Here is a 20,514-nt window from a genome sequence, read left to right as displayed (position 1 = left end):
GGATTCTTTCAAAAGCATGAGGCAGGATGGGATTTGGAAAACGTGTTCCCGTCTTATTTCAGGCCAGGTCAAGGAAAGGCAAAAAATAAAACCTAAAAGAAATAACATCGAATGCTAAGTTCAGACAGAAAAGGGTTGATTGTTAGGATTTGGCCACGAAAACGGTCTGCACGTTGGTAAGCAAACGATCTACATACGGCGAAAAGATCCTTGCTTTAGACAAGCCATCAGGGCACGATTCTCATGAAGGGCTTGCGCCTCGTCTCTTATGTCAACTATGGAACAGCGTATTAGTTGAGCATTGGCTCGTCTTAAGTTCAGACGATAAGGTTCTTAAAAAGTTCTTCAGCCATCCTGCCAATCGAGAAGTTGTCGAAAACGCCTAAGAATCGGAAATTTTCTAGATTCTTTTTGACACATATTTACAGAAGATCGTCCGTTGTACATACAAACAACGTTGAAAATAAATTGATGCGACCGAACTGATAATTCGAGTTACGCTAGACTTGGAAGTATCGCAAAATTAAATTGTGGAGCTGGCAACACATGCGCTTCCCTGCTAATTGACAAACATTTTCGGAAAACAAGTGTATGCAAGTGACGATATGTGGTGGAGCATTGTGATTTATTGTGAAAAGTAAAAACTCAATTCTCGAATTTCCCTCCGGGTCAACAACACAAAGTTCAAAGTCACCCCATCTGTTCCCATTTGCGCGACCTCACAGTCCGTTGCAATCTTGACATTCTGGAAGTCACCGCGCTCCCCATGACTGAGTGCTCGGACATCACGCCACCGCAGTCGCCAGGCGATGGGCTCAACGTCGTTATAACCTCAACATTGCCCACGTGGTACTGGCATTCCGAGATACAGAGTCAGAGCTCCCTGGGTGGCAAACGAGGTAATTCGACCCTCTCCGCCCCGAGACGGCACGATACTGAGACACGACTCGGATGTGGGGGTTTCACGGGGCGGGGTTCAGGGAAAGGGGCCGAGGGTAGTGGGGGGGGGGCAGGGATCAGTCGCGTGCTTGGCAATGACAGTGTCGCCTGGCGTCACTTGACACGGCTGCGTCTGGTGTCAGAGTGGCGGTTTCTGATTGGTGGAGAGCGGGGGCCGGTCCGTAGGGGGCGGGGCGTGTAGTTTAGTCGCGTGGCGGCCCTACGGCCCCCGAGGCTCACTCGCGGGGACGGCAGTCTCGGGAGCGGCAGCGGTCCCAGTCGCTGGCTCGACTGAGAGGACTAATCCGCGCCAGAGTCCGACCCCAGCCCCAACATGGTCCAGCCCCGCGACGCAGAGGTCGGCGAGCCGTGCCTGTCGCGGGCCCTCTCCAATGGCGACACGAACGGCAGCCAGGAGCAGGACGAGCGAGAGCCCTCGCCGGTCCCTCCGGAGGGTGAGGGAGGTCCGCGCATGGGGCGTCGGCCGTCCAACTCGCGCATGCAGCTCCGCTGGCAGCTCAGTCGGCAGGTCAGTCTGGGGTCGTCTTGGGTCCGCCGCGCACCGCAGCGTGTCCTGCGCCAGGTGCAGCGAACCATCGACCTTCGTGTCGTTGAAAATATTGCTAGATAAAAATAATAATAAAAATGTTCGTCGTCAATTTATCACTGAGTCATGGTGGAAGATTTTCCAACTAAAAGGATCTTGATCTAGGGCGAATTGATCCTCAGTAAAATGCATGCTTTTTGCTGGACGTTGTACTAGAATACTAGACTCCTAGTCGTAGATAGACTGACTGCCTTACCCCGTTTATAAACTGATAATTGCAAGTCTTCACGAAGAAGTATGGTACCATGAGCAGGATCTTCAGACCCACCTGCACAAAATCATGACTCCCTATTTTTAGCTAGTGATAAGCGATTGGATGCTTTTTATGTTTAGTTTAGAAGAAATAAGTGATGAAAAATAGGCATTTCATTATGCCTACTCCTGCGGTCAAAAGCTGGATAAATGTCAAACAAAGCTCGCTGTTTAGAATTTCTATTTAAAAGAGACTCAAATATCATCCGGTTTGCTCCCATTTTCGGATAGCATGAATGACAGAAAGGTGCCAATTGAAGTTTTTCATTCACATTGAAATGACGATATATCTGTAATGACCAAAAGCAAGAAAAAGAAATGCTCACATAGCCTGTAAAAAAGGTTTTCTTGAGACGGCCATGAATGAGTGTGCGTGTAATCCCTTGCATGCGTGCCGATCCATGGGTGCACTGCGCAGGGTCGTATGCTTCGGTTCGTCCTGCTTTTTCGGAAGATGCAAGTCCGCTAGCAAAGCCAAACGGAGACGCTACGTTACGGGCTTGTCTTTTTAACGACTGAAATGCCAACAACGGAAATCAAATCTATCGAGCTGAAGGGTTTCAGTCAGACAATTAAGTCACCGACTAGCATCGACAGTAGTCTCTTCTACGTAAAGTTTTGAAACGGCCATGACGTTTTAAGCATTGAAAGTTGATGAGATTGGTTTGAGATATCGGTGACTTATTAAGCTTTAGATAAAAACACGGCATATAGACAAGAGCGCGTCCTTACTTTTAGAAGACCTTCTAAGTAACCGACTAAACTAAGCATAAAACATCCGCAGTCCGCATGAGCATTACTGTAGGTGGGTCTTGTAAAGACGATTTCAGTTTTGCCAGGATAAATAAAGTAAATAATGTTAAAAGCAAAATCACTGGAATAAATGCCAGAAAATATAGCTAAGAGGGTTGCAGTCGTTTGAACATATAAGATTTCCGATATCAGGTAACATTTTTCCCTCAGGAAGTTAAGCAATATTTAAAAATAATATTTTGGGGCAGCGATAAAATGCACCACCGATTTCGTAATGTACAATGTACATACATATAAACAAAAATGAAGAAAATACGGTCGCTACAACCCTAAAAACAACGTAGTTCTAGCTAACATTTTTAACTGCTTACGAATGATATAAAGCTATCTGCACTCTGCAGTAAGAAAATTTGGCATTGTCGCGGATAAAATTCGCATGAAATACGAGAAGCTCCTGAAAGTCAGATACATTATGATGGTGACCTGCACGGCTGTCTAATGGCTTATTACGAGTTCCTCTGGCCTGCTGATGATCAATTTCACTTTGCGTTGTCGACCGCTGGCAGTCGCGTGTTGCACCATACACCTTTGTCCGCAGGCTGGGGAGCTCCCAGTGGCTGGGTGCGTGGACATTCCACACATATCGGTATGTATGCACGCTCCTGCCAGTCATGCTCCAAAGACGCGGTAGGTTAAATCGTGACCCCACCGTTACACGTCTAACATTTAATTTTTCAGCATGTTCGCGTTTTTGCTCGAGCACTCGAAAACACTTCAAAACAAACTATATTACAGAAAATGAGCGTAGAATTGACAAAAAATGTTTTGCTTGATGCCTAGATTATAATGAAGATCTTTTTTGTAACGTTTCAGTCCAAATTGTAGTGAATGAATCTACATATAAACGAGACAACTTTAGGACTGAGCGGTATAATCCGGGAAAATAAAATTTGCCTCGAAGGCAAAACACTTAAATTACGGATGATTGTTCACCTAATCTCTTAGGTAGGCGTATGACCTACGAAAAAATATCAAAGACTATCAGCCGTTTATTTCCGGAAAAGGATGTAATTTGAAATGTTCCATGAATAAAAACAAACAACAATTCGCATCAAAACCGGATATTATTTTGCATTCATGATGAGCTACGTTGTTGGAATTTTTTAAAAGGCATTAAATCAAGCGAAAGTTAAAAATGTAACAAAGCTGTTTGGTTTTTGAAAATGCTTGTGGAAGGACTTTGTGGCATGCTTATAAGTGTATCATGCATGCTTTGTGTATGAGTGGATGTCCGCCCAACAAACGCAATTGAAAATGTGATTCTGAGCTTTTTGACACAATGTCAATGCTTTCACTCTTCCCAACAAAGAATGCACATACCCTCAACAGCTTTCTTAGGAAATGTGGTGATGGTCTTATATCAAATAATTGTTTTGACTCCGCTTTGTTAGCTGTCTGTTTCACCTCGGTTGAGCTTACATATATATACCTACCAGTAAAACGCCTTTTGGGCGACCAACGGAGCGAGCGAGAGGATGGGCCTTGCACGTGCGAAATTGCGAGGGGGTACCTCCAACTAACTTGTGCACTGCACCCTACTAATCGGTCTTTAGCGATGTGCCAAATTTCAGCGCAATCGGCCTAGCCGTTCTCGAGATCTGGAAGCGGCACACTGCACGTGCGCACGTGCAAGCGGGGTCCAAACTGACTTTTGCACGGCACCCTACTAACTGGTCCCCAACCGTGTACCAAATTTGAGCGCAATCGGCCAGGCCGTTCTCGAGATCTGGGAGCGCCCCTTGCACGTGCGCACGTGCTGTAGCACCCCAACCTTAACACATGCAGATGAATTATCTGATGGAGACCTAACTGTGTACCGAGTTTCAATTCAATCGGCCCAACCGTTGTGCCGTTATTGAGGTTGCAATTTTGGGGGTTCTTAAAAAATGTCCAACTTTACCACGCGCCACGTGCGGTAGTTGGCAAGAACGCATGGTGGCCATCACACCACATAACTTTTACGTCCAAGTGACATTCAGTAAAGAAGACCGCTTGTCAATCGGATGTCCCGTTCCGAAGATATTAGCTTTTGAAGAGCGTCCCCACGGCCGGCCGGCCGGCCGGCCGCTCATACTCAGGATTTTCCCTTAATTCAGTATGAGACTCCGCTCGCTTCGCTCGCTCCGTAATTAACCGCGCCCCACCTGCGTATAACGCGCCCTACAGGGGGGGGGGCTATTCATAGCCCCCTCCCTCTGAAACTGGGGCATTCCACGATAGATCGACCAAAAAAAAACTTAAAATTTACACCCGCATATTTTATTTTTTGCTTAAAATTGGTCTAATGGGTTGTGATGGGCGGGTAACCCAGCTGTGGCAAGGATTTTTTTCTTCGAACAACGGTTTCCGAGATATAGCCTCGGGCAGTTCCTGGAGGTCACGCTGCAACCCTATGTTTGGCGGCTTATAACTCAGAAACTATTGGTTTTCTATGGTAAAAACTTGATATGGTTCAACTTGCAATCAACCAGCAAACGTTTTGGCTATCTCGGATTTTCGATTTTTGAAAATTTTGATCACGTGACATCTTGATCTTTTTTTCGAAGAGTGACCTTGATATTTTCCCAACTGAAAGTCGCAATTTTGTCTGATGACGATTAAAGCCTTATCAATTGTCATTCATATGCGATAATAAAAAATGTGGCTTTCGGCCTGCGTTGACCTCAGGTCAGGTCATTTTTATGACCTTCCCATTATTACGAGCGGGAGCGACAGCGAGATCTCGAGAACAAAGCAAGATAGCGACAAGCGGTGAACGGCGTAGGGTACACATGGATAAGGTCTACAATTTTTACTCAGGTCATTTTCAGGTCAGGTCAAAGATGACGTCACAGGGGTAAAAAGAAAGTCTAAATGGCGGCACTACATATATATGAAGTTTTTCTCGAATAACTTTCGAAGTATCCCAGCTAGGAACAAACTAATAGCACCATCGTGATCCTCTCGTCGATCCGCATCGAAACATGTGTATGTTGACCTCGAAAGGTCAAGGTCAAAAGTTGACCTTAGGTCACGTGACCTTAAGGTCATCATATATATCATTCGATGGGCCTTGACGAGCTGAACACAATGAGCCTATCCGTGCGGCTGCATCTCAAACCTGTAAGGAGTTATTAGCAAAAAAAACATTTGGTGACCTTTAATGACGTCACATGATCCAAGAGCAACGTCACAGTTGACCAAGAGCAAAAAAATGTCTCAAGGTAGTCAAAGTTAGTCGCATATGGAGTCACTCATGGTATATCAGGCAATTCCGACGCGTTTTAGTGTAAAAATAAGGGAGCTGATTTTTCCCCAATTGACTTATAATAGGGTGAAAAGAAATTGACCTGACCTCAGGTCATCGGTATCGAAATTCAAAACGAACTGGCGCTAGGCGAAAGCAAACGGATTGGTGCCTATTCTACGTCTCTTTCTTTATTAGATCAAAAGGTACAGCCAAAACTATTTTAACTTCCTTTTTACCCCTGTGACGTCATCTTTGACCTGACCTGAAAATGACCTCAGTAAAAATTGTAGACCTTATCCGTGTGAATCCTGTATCGTTTACCACTTGTCGCTATCTTGCTTTAGTCTCGAGATCTCGCTGTCGCTCCCGCTCGTAATAATGGACAGGTCATAAAAATGACCATCTCAGGTCAATGCAGGCCGAAAGCCACTTTTTTATTGTCGCATATGAATGACAATTGATAAGGCTTTAATCGTCATCAGACAAAATTGCGACTTTCAGTTGGGAAAATATCAAGGTCACTCTTCGAAAAAAAGATCAAGATGTCACGTGATCAAAATTTTCAAAAATCGAAAATCCGAGATAGCCAAAACGCTTGCTGGTTGATTGCGAGTTGAACCGTATAAAGTTTTTACCATTGAAAACCAATAGTTTCTGAGTTATAAGCCGCCAAACATAGGGTTGCAGCGTGACCTCCAGGAATTGCCTGAGGCTATATCTCGGAAACCGGTGTTCGAAGAAAAAAATCCTTGGCACAGCTGGCTTCCCCGCCCATAACAGGGCCTCGGCTAACATGTTAACTGGTGGGCCAAATGGCCCACCAGTGACCCGAAATGGCCCACCAGCCTCAAAGATTTGGCCCACCAGTAATTTTCCGAAAAATAAGTTTTCACATTTCAAATTGAACTAGCAGATCTTTTCGTACATTTTCAGGCTGTAAAGTACCCATCGGTGAAACATATTCTTGTGAAAAAACTTCAACCTATTGTTTGCAATATCCTCTTGGGGTAAAAAGTGGAAGAACAGACCAGTTCAGACGGTCGGGGATAAAGCCCTTGTTACACTGCCGAATTTTGGTACACGAATGTGCACGAATATGCAAGTCATCCTATGTCGCGGACCGATTCGGGATCTTTCCTCCAATGTCTTGCCATTTCGCAGACCAGTCGGTGTCCACCGCGCGACTTTTACGGTTCGTCACGACCACCACGAATATTTCATGAAAAATGAAAATTTCGTGGCCGTTCGCCGAACTTATAATAAACGAACATGATCGCCAAACAGTTGCCGAGTCGCCGCCGACATGTCGCTGCGTGCGCCGACTTGTTGCCAAGGTATCGCCGACTATTCGCAACAGATTCGCCATTCATTCGCGATGTTCGCCGAATCATGGATCAGCTTTGACCCGCGCACGATTAGGGGGGCCCCCACCCGTTTTCTGCAAATCGGGCTCTGTCGGCGAACTGTTCGCCTCTGTCGTTGAACTGTTCGCCGATTTCCTACACGACGTGATTCGGCGACAGGGTCGTGACCAAAATTCGGCAGTGTAACACGGCCTTAAGCCTGCGAGCGATCTCAGACGGCTGGCCGATAGACACGAGCCAGAGTCAAACTAGAGGTAGTGTCGGCGACTTCCAGCCGATTGAAGTCTGCAAGCGATATTAATGCTGCCGAATTTTGGCCACGACCCTGTCGCCGAATCACGTCGTGTGTGTAGGAAATCGACGAACAGTTTACCGACAGAGGCGAACAGTTCGCCGACAGAGCCCGATTTGCAGAAAACGGGTGGGGCCCCCCCTAATCGTGCGCAGGTCGAAGCTGATCAATGTTTCGGCGAACATCGCGAATGAATGGCGAATCTGTTGCGAATAGTCGGCGATGCCTTGGCAACAAGTCGACGCACGCAGCGACATGTCGGCGGCGACTCGGCGACTGTTTGGCGATCATGTTCGTTTATTATAAATTCGGCTAACGGCCACGAAATTTTCATTTTTCATGAAATATTCGTGGCGGTCGTGATGAACCGTAAAAGTCACGCGGTGGACACCGACTGGTCTGCGAAATGCCAAGACCGTGGAAGAAAGATCCCACATCGGTCCGCGACATAAGATGACTTGCATATTCGTGCACATTCGTGTACCAAAATTCGGCTTTATGCGTCTTCACGACCGGTATGATGCTTGCAGTCACACATCTGACCAGTCGGACGAATTTCGAACCGTTCACAGTCACCGTTCCAAAAATTTCTCATTTGGGCTGAAGGCGACACTCAAGAATAAGAACGGATAATTTTCCACTCTCACATTTTGGGTGGCTAGAATTTTCCACTCAGACACCCAAGACAAATCGGAAGTTTGTGACACTGTTCACCAGAAGTGTACCTACATAACTTTTTTTAAAGAAAATGTTAGGGTTGCGCACTCACGCGCAGTGCGCTTGGGCTTTTGAGATAATTCTTTTCCATGCGACACCAATAGGCTTAATGATCATTTTCAGAGATGTTGGGGTTGCTGCTACAACCCTCTTTTGGGGTTCCTGCTACAACCCACTTTATATATAAAGTTGCACTCGTGCTGTTCACAATTCCTCCCGATCCACCTGACAACGCCCGATCTCTTCCGACCGCTTCCGAATCTCCGACTAGTCGGCGAGCGATCCACTCAGGGCTCGCTGATTTTTAACATCCGACCGGCCGTAAGTTATCGTCCAAAGTTTTATAATCTGCGTCAATTTTTGTGCATACTTGTGCCATTTTATGTGCACTGCCGGAGTATCACCGCTGAGAGGGTTGTGGCTCTCTCTGAAGAGTCGGGGGGGGGGGGGGTCGAGCCCCGTTTTTTACATTTTTTAATGCCATCCTGACGTTTTTTTGCAGAATAAAGTGGCCGAAATCTGGGGAGAAATCGAAAATTGTGGGGGGGATGGGCTATGGCTACGAAGGTCAGTCCATGTCGCTGCCCAAGTGGCCCACCAGTCAAAATTCCTTAGCCGAGGCCCTGGCCCATAACAACCCATTAGACCAATTTTAAGCAAAAAATAAAATATGAGGGTGTACGGCTTTGGTCGATCTATCGTGGAATGCCCCAACTACTGTGCCAATCGTCAAAATTCAAACGGCGTCTGATATACCCGGAAAAACTGTCATGCGAAACATAATTTCATTTACCTCGAGGTCACCGATGACGTCACAGGTCAGGTCAAAGTAAAAATTATCGATGTTTGGCTTGTTCACATTTTGGTACAAGCCATACCAGGCTCATTTTTGGTTTACACACACGAGAACAGATGCTTTATATACCCTGAGGGTACCAAACTTGCACTTTGATTTTCAGGTCAGGGTCAGGTCATCACAGGTCACAGAAATCTTATATCATGCATTAGTCACGTGACACATGTTTTATGGTCCATTTAGGCCATAGATTTCCAATTCGATGTCGTTTGTCATTCGAGGTCATTATGAGTTGAATTTAGCTTAGGACGGCCACTTTCAGGTCAAAATTAAAAGGTCATTTTTAGTTTCATTTTTCAACAAAAAAGGTGTTAATCGGATGAAGTTTGAGCTCAGGAACACGATGGTGTTATTTATATTGGTGTACGATGTCGAACCCGTACTGAAAAATTGATTTAAAAAATTTATAATTGTGAAATATTTGCTATAATGTGTATAACTTGGCTACTGTTAAAGATATCTAGCCACAGCTTGCTAGAGTATATCATAAGCATGTGTTCTGTCACATATATTTCGTTTTTTTTGTTAAGTCAACTTTTTGAAAGAAGATAAATATATAAATTTTGAATTTAAGTAAATTTAATTTTCGAAATTTTCAAACATTTGAAATTCTGAGATAGCAGTTTCATAACGCAGTCTATTCTGAGTCATTTCATGTAAAGAAATTGGATCTGGCTTAAACACTGAGCTCTTGAGAGCGATTGCCGTGGTTCAATGTTTTGCGTCTAAATCGGCCGAGCATGACGTCACTCTGACGTCATTTTCGGCCGATCCATGGTAGCTACGAAGTTCATATTTTGACACAATGTGTTAAATCGATGCAGCCAAAGGTACTGAAAGTTTGGCGTCGATACGTTCAGCGGTTTAGAAGTTATTGCAGAAAAACGAGAGGGGGCTATGAATAGCCCAAGAATAGCCCCACCCCCAGTGGGGCGCGGGTTAAGTTATGAGGAGATAATCCCACATTTGATAACAAATTTTATTTGAGATGGAGCCAGATAAATAAATGAGAAATACATGGACGCATTTTGGAGTCTTTCGCGTTTATTTTGCATCTTTCTTTCGGAATGGTTTATTTCTAACTGATGCAAAACGACTTCATTTTTCACGAAATTCTTTACTTACCATTCTACATATATTAGTAATACAGCAGTACCTAACCAAGTCGTCTAATTAAATGCGTTGTCCCCATTCCCGCAGAATATAGCCTAGAGTGCAGCCAATTCATTAACAGTTATATATGTAGGCACTCACTCATGCTTATAAGTGACATGGTTGACTAAACTTAATTAAGAGTGCCTCATTCCGTGTTTCTGTACATCGCATCGGTGTAGTTATTTCAACGTTCATGGCAGGTCGGGGCCTCACTGAGTAGAGGCCGGTTTTTGTGGGCACTAAAATCACAGAGCATGTTTGTGGAACGTTCCGATAGGATCACCGTGCTGCTTTTTACACGGTGCCTAATTGAATTGAATAACAGCGTGTAGTAGAGCCTGTCCCATAGGACGTGGGCGATGAGTGTCAGACGCTCTGCTGTTGCATCAAACATATATGTAGAGAAAGGCTAGAAGAGCATTCGATAGGGCGAGCCCACAACTTTGCTTATAGAAGTTATATTAAAGAAGGATATACATGCGTACCGTGCCTGTATTGTTTGAGCAGTAGCAGTTTAAAGCTTGTTAGCACTAGCCACCAACTACAGTTTCCTTCATATTTGATTTTTTTACTGTACATGCATCATAATCGGTGAGAAGGTAAAAATATCTGTCAAGACAAAACGCGTCTTAGTGTCTCATTTCTAATTGCAAGTGAAAAGGCTGAAATATTTTTCTATCAAACCAGTAAAACGCCTTTTGGGCGAAGAACGAGCGAGCGAGATAGTGAGCCCTGCACGTGCGGAAGGGCGAGAGGGTACATCCAGCGGGCTTGCGCAAAGCACCCCTCTAACCGGTCGCTAGCGGTGTACCAAATTTGAACGCAATCGACCCAGCCGTTCCTGAGATCTGGAAGCGGCATTCTGCACGTGCGCACGTGCAAACGGGGTCCAAACTGACTTTTGCACGGCACCCTACTAACTGGTCCCCAACCGTGTACCAAATTTGAGCGCAATCGGCCCAGCCGTTCTCGAGATCTGGAAGCGCCCCCTGCACGTGCGCACGTGCAGTAGCACCCTAACCGCAACACATGGGAATGCATTGCCTGGTGGGTGCCTACCTGTATGCCAAGTGTCAGCGAAATCGCCCCAGTAATTACCGAGATATTAAAATGGGAACAAATTTGACACCTCTTATTGTTGTATTTTGCACGTGCGCTGGGGGTGACCCACATGCATCGAGAGTATCCTATTTTTGTTAGAAGGGATGCTGCTACCCTACAAAAATCACCGCAAGTCAACCGCCCAAGCGGCTGCTGAGATATGGGCCTCTCAAAATCACTACTTTTGCAGGACAGCTTGAACACCCTTGACTTTTCACGTGACACGTGCCACGACGGTCACTGAGGTGTATCAAAAGTAGTCAATTACGGGGTAGAAGGGATGGGGCTACTCAGCAAAAAAGACCGCATGCCAATCGGTCCAGCGGTTGCTGAGATATAAGCCTCTCAAAAGCGTTACAGGCCGGGCCGGGCCGGGCCGCTCATACTGAGATTTTCCCCTTATATTGAAAAGACTCGCTTCGCTCGCTCGCTCGTAATAAAGCTACACTCGCTGTGAATGTTTCTCATGGGGATGTTTCTAATGGACTATTCACGGGCCATGGTCTATAGCGTTCATTAAATGCAGGACACGTACCAACATCAGAGTCTGTGACAGCCGCAAACGAGCAGCGCTTCATCCATAACCATGTATCAGGTGATCTGAGACTGGCTGTCATCGTGTCCGCGCTCCCGATATCGCGTGTCGTACGTCGTTCAGATTCAGGCGACATCACTGGCATGCTTACGAGCTCTGATCGAACGCAGCACTACATATTTGTGACCCCTTGTGAAAGGACAGGCTTATATAGCTTGCTCAACGGGTTTTATTGGAAAGTAGGCTGATACTATCAAGTATTAACCCTGCAAAGCAAAATTGGGGCCACTTGTAAGCGATCGAAGCTGTTAAGGTACCGTTATTGTAATGCTTACATAATACACTAAAAATTTATCAAACTAAAACTCCTGATTTTAGTGTCATTTTCAGGTCATTTTCAGTTTTCCACTTCGTTTAGTTTACACCGAAGTTTCTTTCACCAAATAAGAAGTTACAAAAGGATCGATCAAGCGGATTCACGCTTCGCACAGTTCACATTAAATCGTCTTGACTGTTTATCTTTTGACATCCCTCGCAAGTTGGTTTGACCAATGCACGAGATCTATAGCAATATTGCAGTTCAACAAATGTAGACGTGGTCCGAACTGGTGATTTTGATGCTGGGCAAAGGCGCACGCTTTTAGTCAAACATTACATTTCAAATAAAAAACCTGCATAGCTTCCAAAAAGTTTGAAGTCCGCTTTTTTAACACCGCAATTAACACAGCATTTTGACACCCACCAACACAACTGGCTTACATACAAAAAGCTACATACATTGCATTATGTCTGCAGCTTTATTTTGACTTTTTCTTAGAAATCACCTTCACGTTCCGCCGTCACTGAGGACAAGACAATTCTTTATTGCCAACAGGAATCGCTATCATGGTCGTCACTCTTCTTGGAGTCGTCCTCCCGAAAGACATCAACCGTGGAGCGAAAGACCACGCCACCCGTGAGAATGAACATCGACATGGAGTCCAAGCTGCAGCGCATCAAACAGAAAGGGTGAGAAAAGAAAGAGGAGAAAGGAGGAACAGGAAAAGAGAGAATAATTTGCTTAAACCGTTCGCTATTATTTCGTGTGCTTTTTTGCGCTCAGATGTTGTATTTGTCGCCAACGAGCATGCCTTGTTCCTCTTGCGTCCGGCAGGCAAAACCGGCACACATTGTCCCACGTGGAGGACAAGTTGTGCGAAATGTACCGCGCCTCTGACGATTCCGGACGAGTAAACGTCACTAAATTCCTGGAGGTATGTTGTTCTCACAATATCTCAGAATGACACACTCCAAGCGTATACCGCCGTTTTTACCATAAAATGCCCAGCCCATTGCTAACTTTTTTATGAAAAAGTAAAATGCTTCAGTTATTATTGTTCCTTGGAATATACGTATTCCCATCAATTGTAAATGATGGTCAACCATTTCTTTTGTCGAGACGCTTGGCCAGTGTACTCAGCTCACACCTCGCTACCTGCGTGTGACTGTCTCAGGCGCTGGCAGCCGTGGGTCTGCGCCAGACAGACCCGCGCCTCACAGAAATGAAGCGCTCCATTCTCAGCGTGCAGTCCTCGTGCGCCAGAGACTCGCGATTCTGGTCCAACAACGGCCTCTGCTTCGACGAGGACATCTTCAAAGGGTGCGCAGCTGAGTGCTAGCCTGGTCGAGAAGCTTTTCGGAGAGCTTTTGCGGAGCTAGCTTCATAAAAGTGTCGTACAAGCAACGATAACATTTTCATTATCGCTCGTAGTTATCCCATTTACAATTGGCACACTGCTTCTATTTGTATCCCCAGATGGCACGTTAATCCAAGTGCAAGTTCCGTATATCTTATGGGTGATGATTTATCAGCTGCCTTGTCGTTATTATGATCATCGAGGGATAGCGATACACCGAGCGAACTACATTTGGAACCGTACGCAATATGACTATTCACTTCACTAATGCCACACTTCTTCCAATCCAGGATGATTATGGACAACATCGACATCGTCAACAAGGCGCTGACAGGAGAGATGGTGATTCCACAGTTCGAGACATTCTGCGCGCACATCGAGGAAATATACGAAACCTGCCAAGAGTTCCAGGACGGCAAAGTACGTGTTTAGTGTTTATTGGCGTAACTCTCTAACGATGAAGCTGTGAATTTTTATAAAACTCTAATTGGTCTGCGTGTGTATTTTACAAATTCTTAAATATGAAAAATAAAAATATAGTCTTGTACGTAGCGCCGCACCTCCCCACTGACTGGCCGCCCTTACAGGCGGCTTGCTACATCCCGCAGTTGGACAGGGTGGATGCAGAGCTGTGGGGCGTCTCGCTGTGCACCATCGATGGACAGCGCTACTCGGTCGGCGACGTCGAGGTCCCCTTCACCATCCAGTCGGTCAGCAAGCCCATCGGATACGCCATCGCCTGCGCCGACAACGGACCCGACTTCGTTCACAAGTGGGTGCTGGCTGACCAGTGTGGCCAAATTGGTTTAGCGTTAGGGGGAGGATGTATTTAAAAAGTCGTACGAGGATGTCTTTAAAAAAAAAACTAGTCTTCAGCCTCATTTTAGGTGCAGTTTTTACAGGTAATGTGGAAAAACTATACCTGACATCAAGTTCTGGTGGAAAGTACAAAAAAAAACTCCAAATATTGTCATTAAAGATGTAACAAAAACAACATTGCAAGCGCGACAATACGAGTATGACGGTGCGAATCGTACATTGGAACATTTTTAGTCTTTATTCCTACACTAGGTATGCTTTCACGACAAAAACGTGGTGATGATGTAATTTTAAAATTTCTGAGGATGTCATTATACTTTTCATTAGGGGTGACTTTCCCCGCAACATCACCAATTGGCCACACTGCTGACTGCTGGGAGAATGATAAAAACAATAATTCATTTTACATTTTGCTATTAAATGCATGTAATTAACATCCTTGACTCATTAAAAAAGAAAATGGCCGGATTGTGTCAAGGGAACGCCCTGTACCATAACAAACACTATGTCTGCGTTACCAGGTATGTGGGCCAGGAGCCGAGTGGTCGCAGCTTCAACGAACTGTGCCTCGACAACAACAACAAGCCACACAACCCGATGATCAACTCGGGGGCTATCATGGTCTCCACTCTGCTTAGGGTGAGTCGCTTAGGAATCACTCTAATAATTCCGAAAGAGACACAAGATCACCATTAATTTTGTCTTTAGGGTAATAAAGCATCCCTTGAAGTTAACTTCGAAAAACAAAGTTTTGCTGACCAACCTTGCACCTGCTGTAATGTTCCAGCCGGAGTTGGACATTGCCGACCGGTTCGACTACATCTTCAAGAAGTACAAGAAGATGACGGGCGGCGAGTACCTGGGCTTCAACAACGCCATCTTCCTGTCAGAGAGGCAGGCGGCCGACAGGAACTTCGCGCTGGCTTACTTCATGCGCGAGTACGGCTGCTTCGCCAACCAGAACATTGACCTCGTCAGCACGCTCGACTTCTACTTCCAGGTCGGTTAGGAAGTCGACATGTATGCTGTCTCAATTAAACATCTTATGCACTTCATTTGTAATTAAGGTGTGCTAACCATGCATCTGCATATCCCCTCGAGAATCACTAATTAATGCACATCATATGCACGACCCATTCCTATAACGCACCTTAGTCTCCCAATATCGATCCTTCCCTTCCCGAAATTAACGCCTCGCGCACTGCTCGCCGCCTCACTGCTTTCACCAAGTGCCGTCCGTCTTCAACCGAACTACGGCGATCGCCATGCAATCGCCCTTGACGACATGTGACGACCCTTGACGGAGCTCTCAGGGTCGCCGAACTGACGCGTAGATCGGGGCGTCGACCCATATCCCCTTTAGAATTCCTAGAGCCCTCTGATCAGATAGCAGGGCGAAGACCGGTGCCAGGGTCTGCAATGCGCAGTCCTGGCCTTTGTCAGTTTTACATTCAGGACTTGAGTACTGCTGAATGTATTTAAACGCCATGCTTAATTGCATAATTACAATGATACGCTGCTATTAATTAGAATATCGCCAATCGCGCCACAGGGGCTTGGGTTGATACAAAGCCGACTTTTCTATAACCCTACCATGAATATCTCATCTATGGCCCAGTTGACTCTAGTCTAACTCGTCTCACCACAACACCCATTCCACATCACCTACGTTGTCTTGCGTGCCGTCAGATGTGCTCTCTGGAGGTGACGTGCGAGTCTGCCGCCGTTATCGCCGGGACTCTGGCCAACGGAGGGGTGTGTCCCATCACCGGCGAGGCCGTGCTGGACCCGGAGGCCGTGCGGAACACGCTCTGTCTGATGCATAGCTGCGGCATGTACGACTACAGCGGACAGTTCGCATTCAAGGTTCGTCACAGGTCGTTACCCGCGAAAACGTAAATGTTTACCTAACGCGATATTAAGGAGAGTGCGTGCGCGGCAAGGAAGTTTGTACTCAACGCCAACTTATCCGTGATATTGATTTTGTGTAACAAGCTGCGCAGTCAACCTACTTAATGCCTACTCAGCCAACTGACAACTATAAACATATGAGTAGTTTTGGTTTATCATAAATGACGGGATTCATAAGATTTGTTACCATGACACTATATTTATAGTGTAAATCGCCTTATACCATGACGAGTGTTGACATCCGTTTGGTTTGTGTTCTCCAGTGCGGTGTACCGGCCAAGTCGGGTGTCTCTGGTATCATTATCGTCGTCATCCCTAACGTGGTGGGATTCGCGCTCTACTCGCCTCGTCTCGACGCCATGGGCAACTCAGTCAGAGGCGTCAAGTTCTGCAAGGTAATACGCACCTCACAGCTTAAATCTGATAATCTGCTCAAATAGGTCAAGGTGTGAATGGGCTTTCAATTATTCAGTTAATTCATGCTTTATGTTCGTTTGCAGTCAACCAAGCGTCACACATAGAAACGGTCAATTGTCACCAGTTACATGGAAGATCGATCCATAGACCTCTGTATACATCTTATGAAATTTATCTTATGAAAATTTTCATAAAATCATGATAATGCGTTCACTATGCATGTAACCATTATCTAAACCAAATATGATAAAAATGTGCGTAATATATCACATTCATGCAACCCTTCTCATACAATTAACCCGCTGATCATCTACGCCTGCCTGCCCACAGGAGCTGATCCAGAAGTTCAACTTCCACCACTTTGACAACATGTCGGCCAGCACGCCCAAGCTGGACCCACGGCGGACATGCGCCGAGAAACGGGCCGACATTCTGTACAGGGTGCTGTTCGCGGCGGCCGCCGGCGATCTCACCGCCATCCGCCGATACTGGTACGGTTCGGGAGTGATGCGAAACAAACTCGACATTCATTTTACATTGCAAAAGTATTTTACGCTTCACTTTACCTAGTCTTTACTAGCTTATTATGCAAAAATAACTGAATTGAAGTGTAGTTTTGTAAAAAAAAAAAAGAGAGTGTTGATGTTACCTAGGAGCAGAAGAAGTAACTGTTTACATTAGCTAATAGCGCGAATCAGTCGCGCGACCTCCAGTGTTGTGCGGTACAGTATACATTCAGGCGCTCACTACCAGTGCCACCTTGCGGCAAAATTTTAATTACCGATGCGCCGCGCGGCGGCATACACTTAGCACGGCTATTGACGCACAACGTTTGAAATTAACACATTCAACTCACCCCTGCAGCATGATGGAGGTGAACCTGAACGACGGCGATTACGACGGGCGCACGGCGCTGCACCTGGCCTCGGCAGAGGGTCACCTCAAGGTCGTCAAGTTCCTGGTCGAAAAGTGCAACGTACTCGTCGACCCCAAGGTACGCTAGATACGAGTTTTTAGGAAACGACAACGTTTTGAAATCATTCAATATCCACAGTTTTAACATCTTCTTGACGGAAGATTGTGATACCTACACCAAGATTTCATGTCATTCGAAATGTTATTGTAGCAGCGCAGCCTCACAAGTTCCCAACATTGCTATCACGTATTTAATTAAGAAGTCAGCACATGGTCCCCTTTGCTTCGATACTTACTCAAATGCGTTACGATCATAACAACTAAATATTGCATGACCGGAATATTATCTAACGCACACAATAAAAGCACAGCCGACTTACCCCCTACATTTTGTTCTCCCTCCAGGACCGCTGGGGTAACGTTCCCCTAGACGACGCCAGAATGGGCGGCAACTCGGAGATCGTCTCCTTCCTGATCCGAAAGTACAAGGAGTGCCGCAACATGCCGAGCGAGGACGACCCGAGCAACGGTCTGGACTTTGAGCCGGAGCCGTCCCTGTCGCGGCGCTCAATGCGACAGCAGCAGGGTGGCACCACCGACTCTGATCAGGAGCTGGACGTGCTGCGCGCCACGGAGACCAAGCTGAACAACCTGGCGCTCTTCGAGGCGGCCAGGACGAACGGCACGACGAACGGCACGGCCTCAGCGGTACCGCGGCTGGCGCTAAACGGAGAGATGAACGGGGAAACAATGACCCGGTCGCGGACGGCAACCCCCGAGAGGAGGCTGGAAATAAAGACGGAAACGGTCGAGCGTCAGCCGGACCCGAAGCAGCCAGAGTCGGACCTGGAAATCCAGAGAAAGCCGGAGCCCCACCCGGAGCCGGAGACGGAGATGAGAAACGGACTCGGCGACCTGGATATGGATCCAGAAACCCCTGAGGAAAAGTTAGAGCACGCACCACAGCTGATTTTCGAGCCGAGGACTGATGAGAAATCTCTGAAACGAGCGCAGTCTGTTCAGTCATCCAGAGCGCCAAAGCTGGTGACGGTTCGCACCGTAAGCATAGGCCAGCGGATGCATCGATCGCAGTCTCACGTACAGAGCTCCAGCGACCACGAGCTCAAAACGCGAGAATAAGGATGAGATGGTGCTATACGAACACTTGTTGCTTACGTTTCGTGTGAGGCTAAGGGAGACGCATTTGTGAATCGTTGTGAACATTAAGGGGCTTCTCATCAGTCGTTGGCTCCAATATGCAGCTGTACTTTGTGCTCGGGACTGTCAGGGTGTCTTACAATCGCATAACGATTGTCATATCATTATAGTGCTTCGAGGTAATTGTTAGATGCGGACAGATTCCCCGCATAGCATGACTTCGTGGGCTCAAATGGTGGGGTATTGCGTTTATGGAAACGGAAGAGGCCGCCGCCGGTGGGTGCAATCGTCGTCGCATTACGAGAGTGGAACGTTTAGCAGTGTCAGACCCATGCAAGGGGCTCGCGCAGGCGCCAGCCACTGCATGGAGGCAAACTGTAACAACTGTGTACTTATTGTGTAAATAAATGACTCACGTTTCTACTTTGATGAATATGAATCGGAGCAGCGTAAAAACTAACTCATATGCGGTAAAAAGCGTTACAAATAATGACCATAAGTCAGGGCTCATAGCCACATAAGCATGCGTGAAACACGATTTTCAACTCCGTAAATTCTTCGTAGGGATCAAAAAGTGGTCGGTGAATTCATCTCAGATGTCCACGATTCAAGAGCTAAAGTGTTTACTGACTGTTATAAAACACAAAGTCAAAAGCATTACAATAAGACACGAAATAAGACTCATGACAACGGTCCGATAGGTCGACCGGTCAGGTCAACGTGGCCATGGTTTGCATGCCACCGCGAAGCAAAGCGCCTTTGGCCGTATACATATTACATATACATACATTGCAGCTAGAGGTCTGCACCGGCCGGCTGCAGCCGCGGCTGGCTGCAGCCCCACGGCTGTGGGCCGGGGCGGCTGCAAATATCTCCAAGAACACGGCTACGGCTGTGGCCACGGCTGTGAGATTTCAAGCTCAATCTTAAGTACTCAAATATAAAATTCTAAATCCTTAATCTTAAATTCTGATAAGCAGGCTAGCCTGTAAAAATCATGCAAAGGATGCCCAGCAACATTGAAAGTGGTGAAGCCTTTGAAAACCTGTAATGGTTTTACCATTTGCTGTAGGGGAGTTTGCACTCTGGTACAGAATACTAATTATAGGTACCAATTGTTCCTTCATCATCAAGAGCTTGACAGTTTCAGAAAATCCAACATGTTGCATTGTCACATACCTCTCAAATCAATCTCACCTGGTCATTAGGAGAGCACCTTACAGCTATTGAAGACGAGCATTCAATAATTCTTTCAGGTAATAGAAAAAGAAATTACGCCTAGGCAAAGGCAGGTAAAGGCTTCATAAAAATATTATCTTAAATAACTCTTAGATGTATTTCTGGATTTTCGGCAAGTCCAATTACATAATATAAAACTGGCGTTTTATGTTCTAACTGGTGTGTGAGTGACCGCTAACAGAAAATGCTGATCAACGAAGCCAATGGAATTAGATTATAAGTGAGCATGAACCTTACTCACGGTTAATTCATATGATGGTGAAAACCCTGAACACGTAATTCACATGACGGTGAAAACCCTGAACACAATATTTCTTACGCGAGCTGTTGACTTTACTAATAAAATGACGTCTTCTTCTGAAAATGTTAAAATTTGATACTCAATCTTTGTTTGAGAGCAAATTTTTAACTGTTTGGCATTATTATTAAGCAAATATAAATTTTATGGCTGTCTATAGTGACACAAAACAATTTTTATTGCCACTTCTATGCTATTGACGTCATTAACAACTCAAATAA

At 45.9% G+C, this 20,514-nt stretch overlaps 1 protein-coding gene across 5 annotated transcripts; it reads left to right on the top strand.

Moving 5' to 3' along the window:
* Nucleotides 1–1,081: 1,081 nt before the first annotated feature.
* LOC122388032 (glutaminase liver isoform, mitochondrial-like) lies at nt 1,082–19,179 on the top strand. 5 transcript variants are annotated; one of them, XM_043378780.1, is made up of 14 exons: nt 1,145–1,468; nt 3,150–3,197; nt 12,735–12,868; nt 13,014–13,113; nt 13,354–13,499; nt 13,827–13,956; nt 14,124–14,308; nt 14,877–14,994; nt 15,143–15,355; nt 16,045–16,221; nt 16,530–16,661; nt 17,014–17,174; nt 17,548–17,677; nt 18,004–19,179. In XM_043378780.1, the coding sequence occupies exons 1-14, from the start codon at nt 1,274–1,276 to the stop codon at nt 18,736–18,738; spliced, it is 2,604 nt and encodes an 867-aa protein (XP_043234715.1). In that variant the 5' UTR covers nt 1,145–1,273; the 3' UTR covers nt 18,739–19,179. The 5 variants fall into 5 exon arrangements, with proteins under 5 accessions (XP_043234717.1, XP_043234715.1, XP_043234718.1 ...); XM_043378781.1 differs by having other exon boundaries at nt 1,173–1,468; nt 14,145–14,308; XM_043378782.1 differs by lacking the exon at nt 3,150–3,197 and having other exon boundaries at nt 1,082–1,468.
* Nucleotides 19,180–20,514: the final 1,335 nt, after the last annotated feature.

Source organism: Amphibalanus amphitrite, unplaced genomic scaffold (assembly GCF_019059575.1).
Source record: "Amphibalanus amphitrite isolate SeventyFive unplaced genomic scaffold, NRLGWU_Aamphi_draft 000306F_arrow, whole genome shotgun sequence".
Taxonomy (NCBI): Eukaryota; Metazoa; Arthropoda; class Thecostraca; order Balanomorpha; family Balanidae; genus Amphibalanus; species Amphibalanus amphitrite.
Note: the sequence above shows the minus strand (reverse complement) of the source record. Positions and strands in the feature narration are given on the sequence as shown.

Bases quoted from the DNA above. Each gene is read 5' to 3' on its own strand.
- LOC122388032 (XM_043378780.1), top strand. From the start codon at position 1,274: ATGGTCCAGCCCCGCGACGCAGAGGTCGGCGAGCCGTGCCTGTCGCGG. The intron at 16,222-16,529 runs GTTCGTCACAGG...TGTGTTCTCCAG, and splicing joins GCGGACAGTTCGCATTCAAG to TGCGGTGTACCGGCCAAGTC. The intron at 16,662-17,013 runs GTAATACGCACC...GCCTGCCCACAG, and splicing joins GAGGCGTCAAGTTCTGCAAG to GAGCTGATCCAGAAGTTCAA.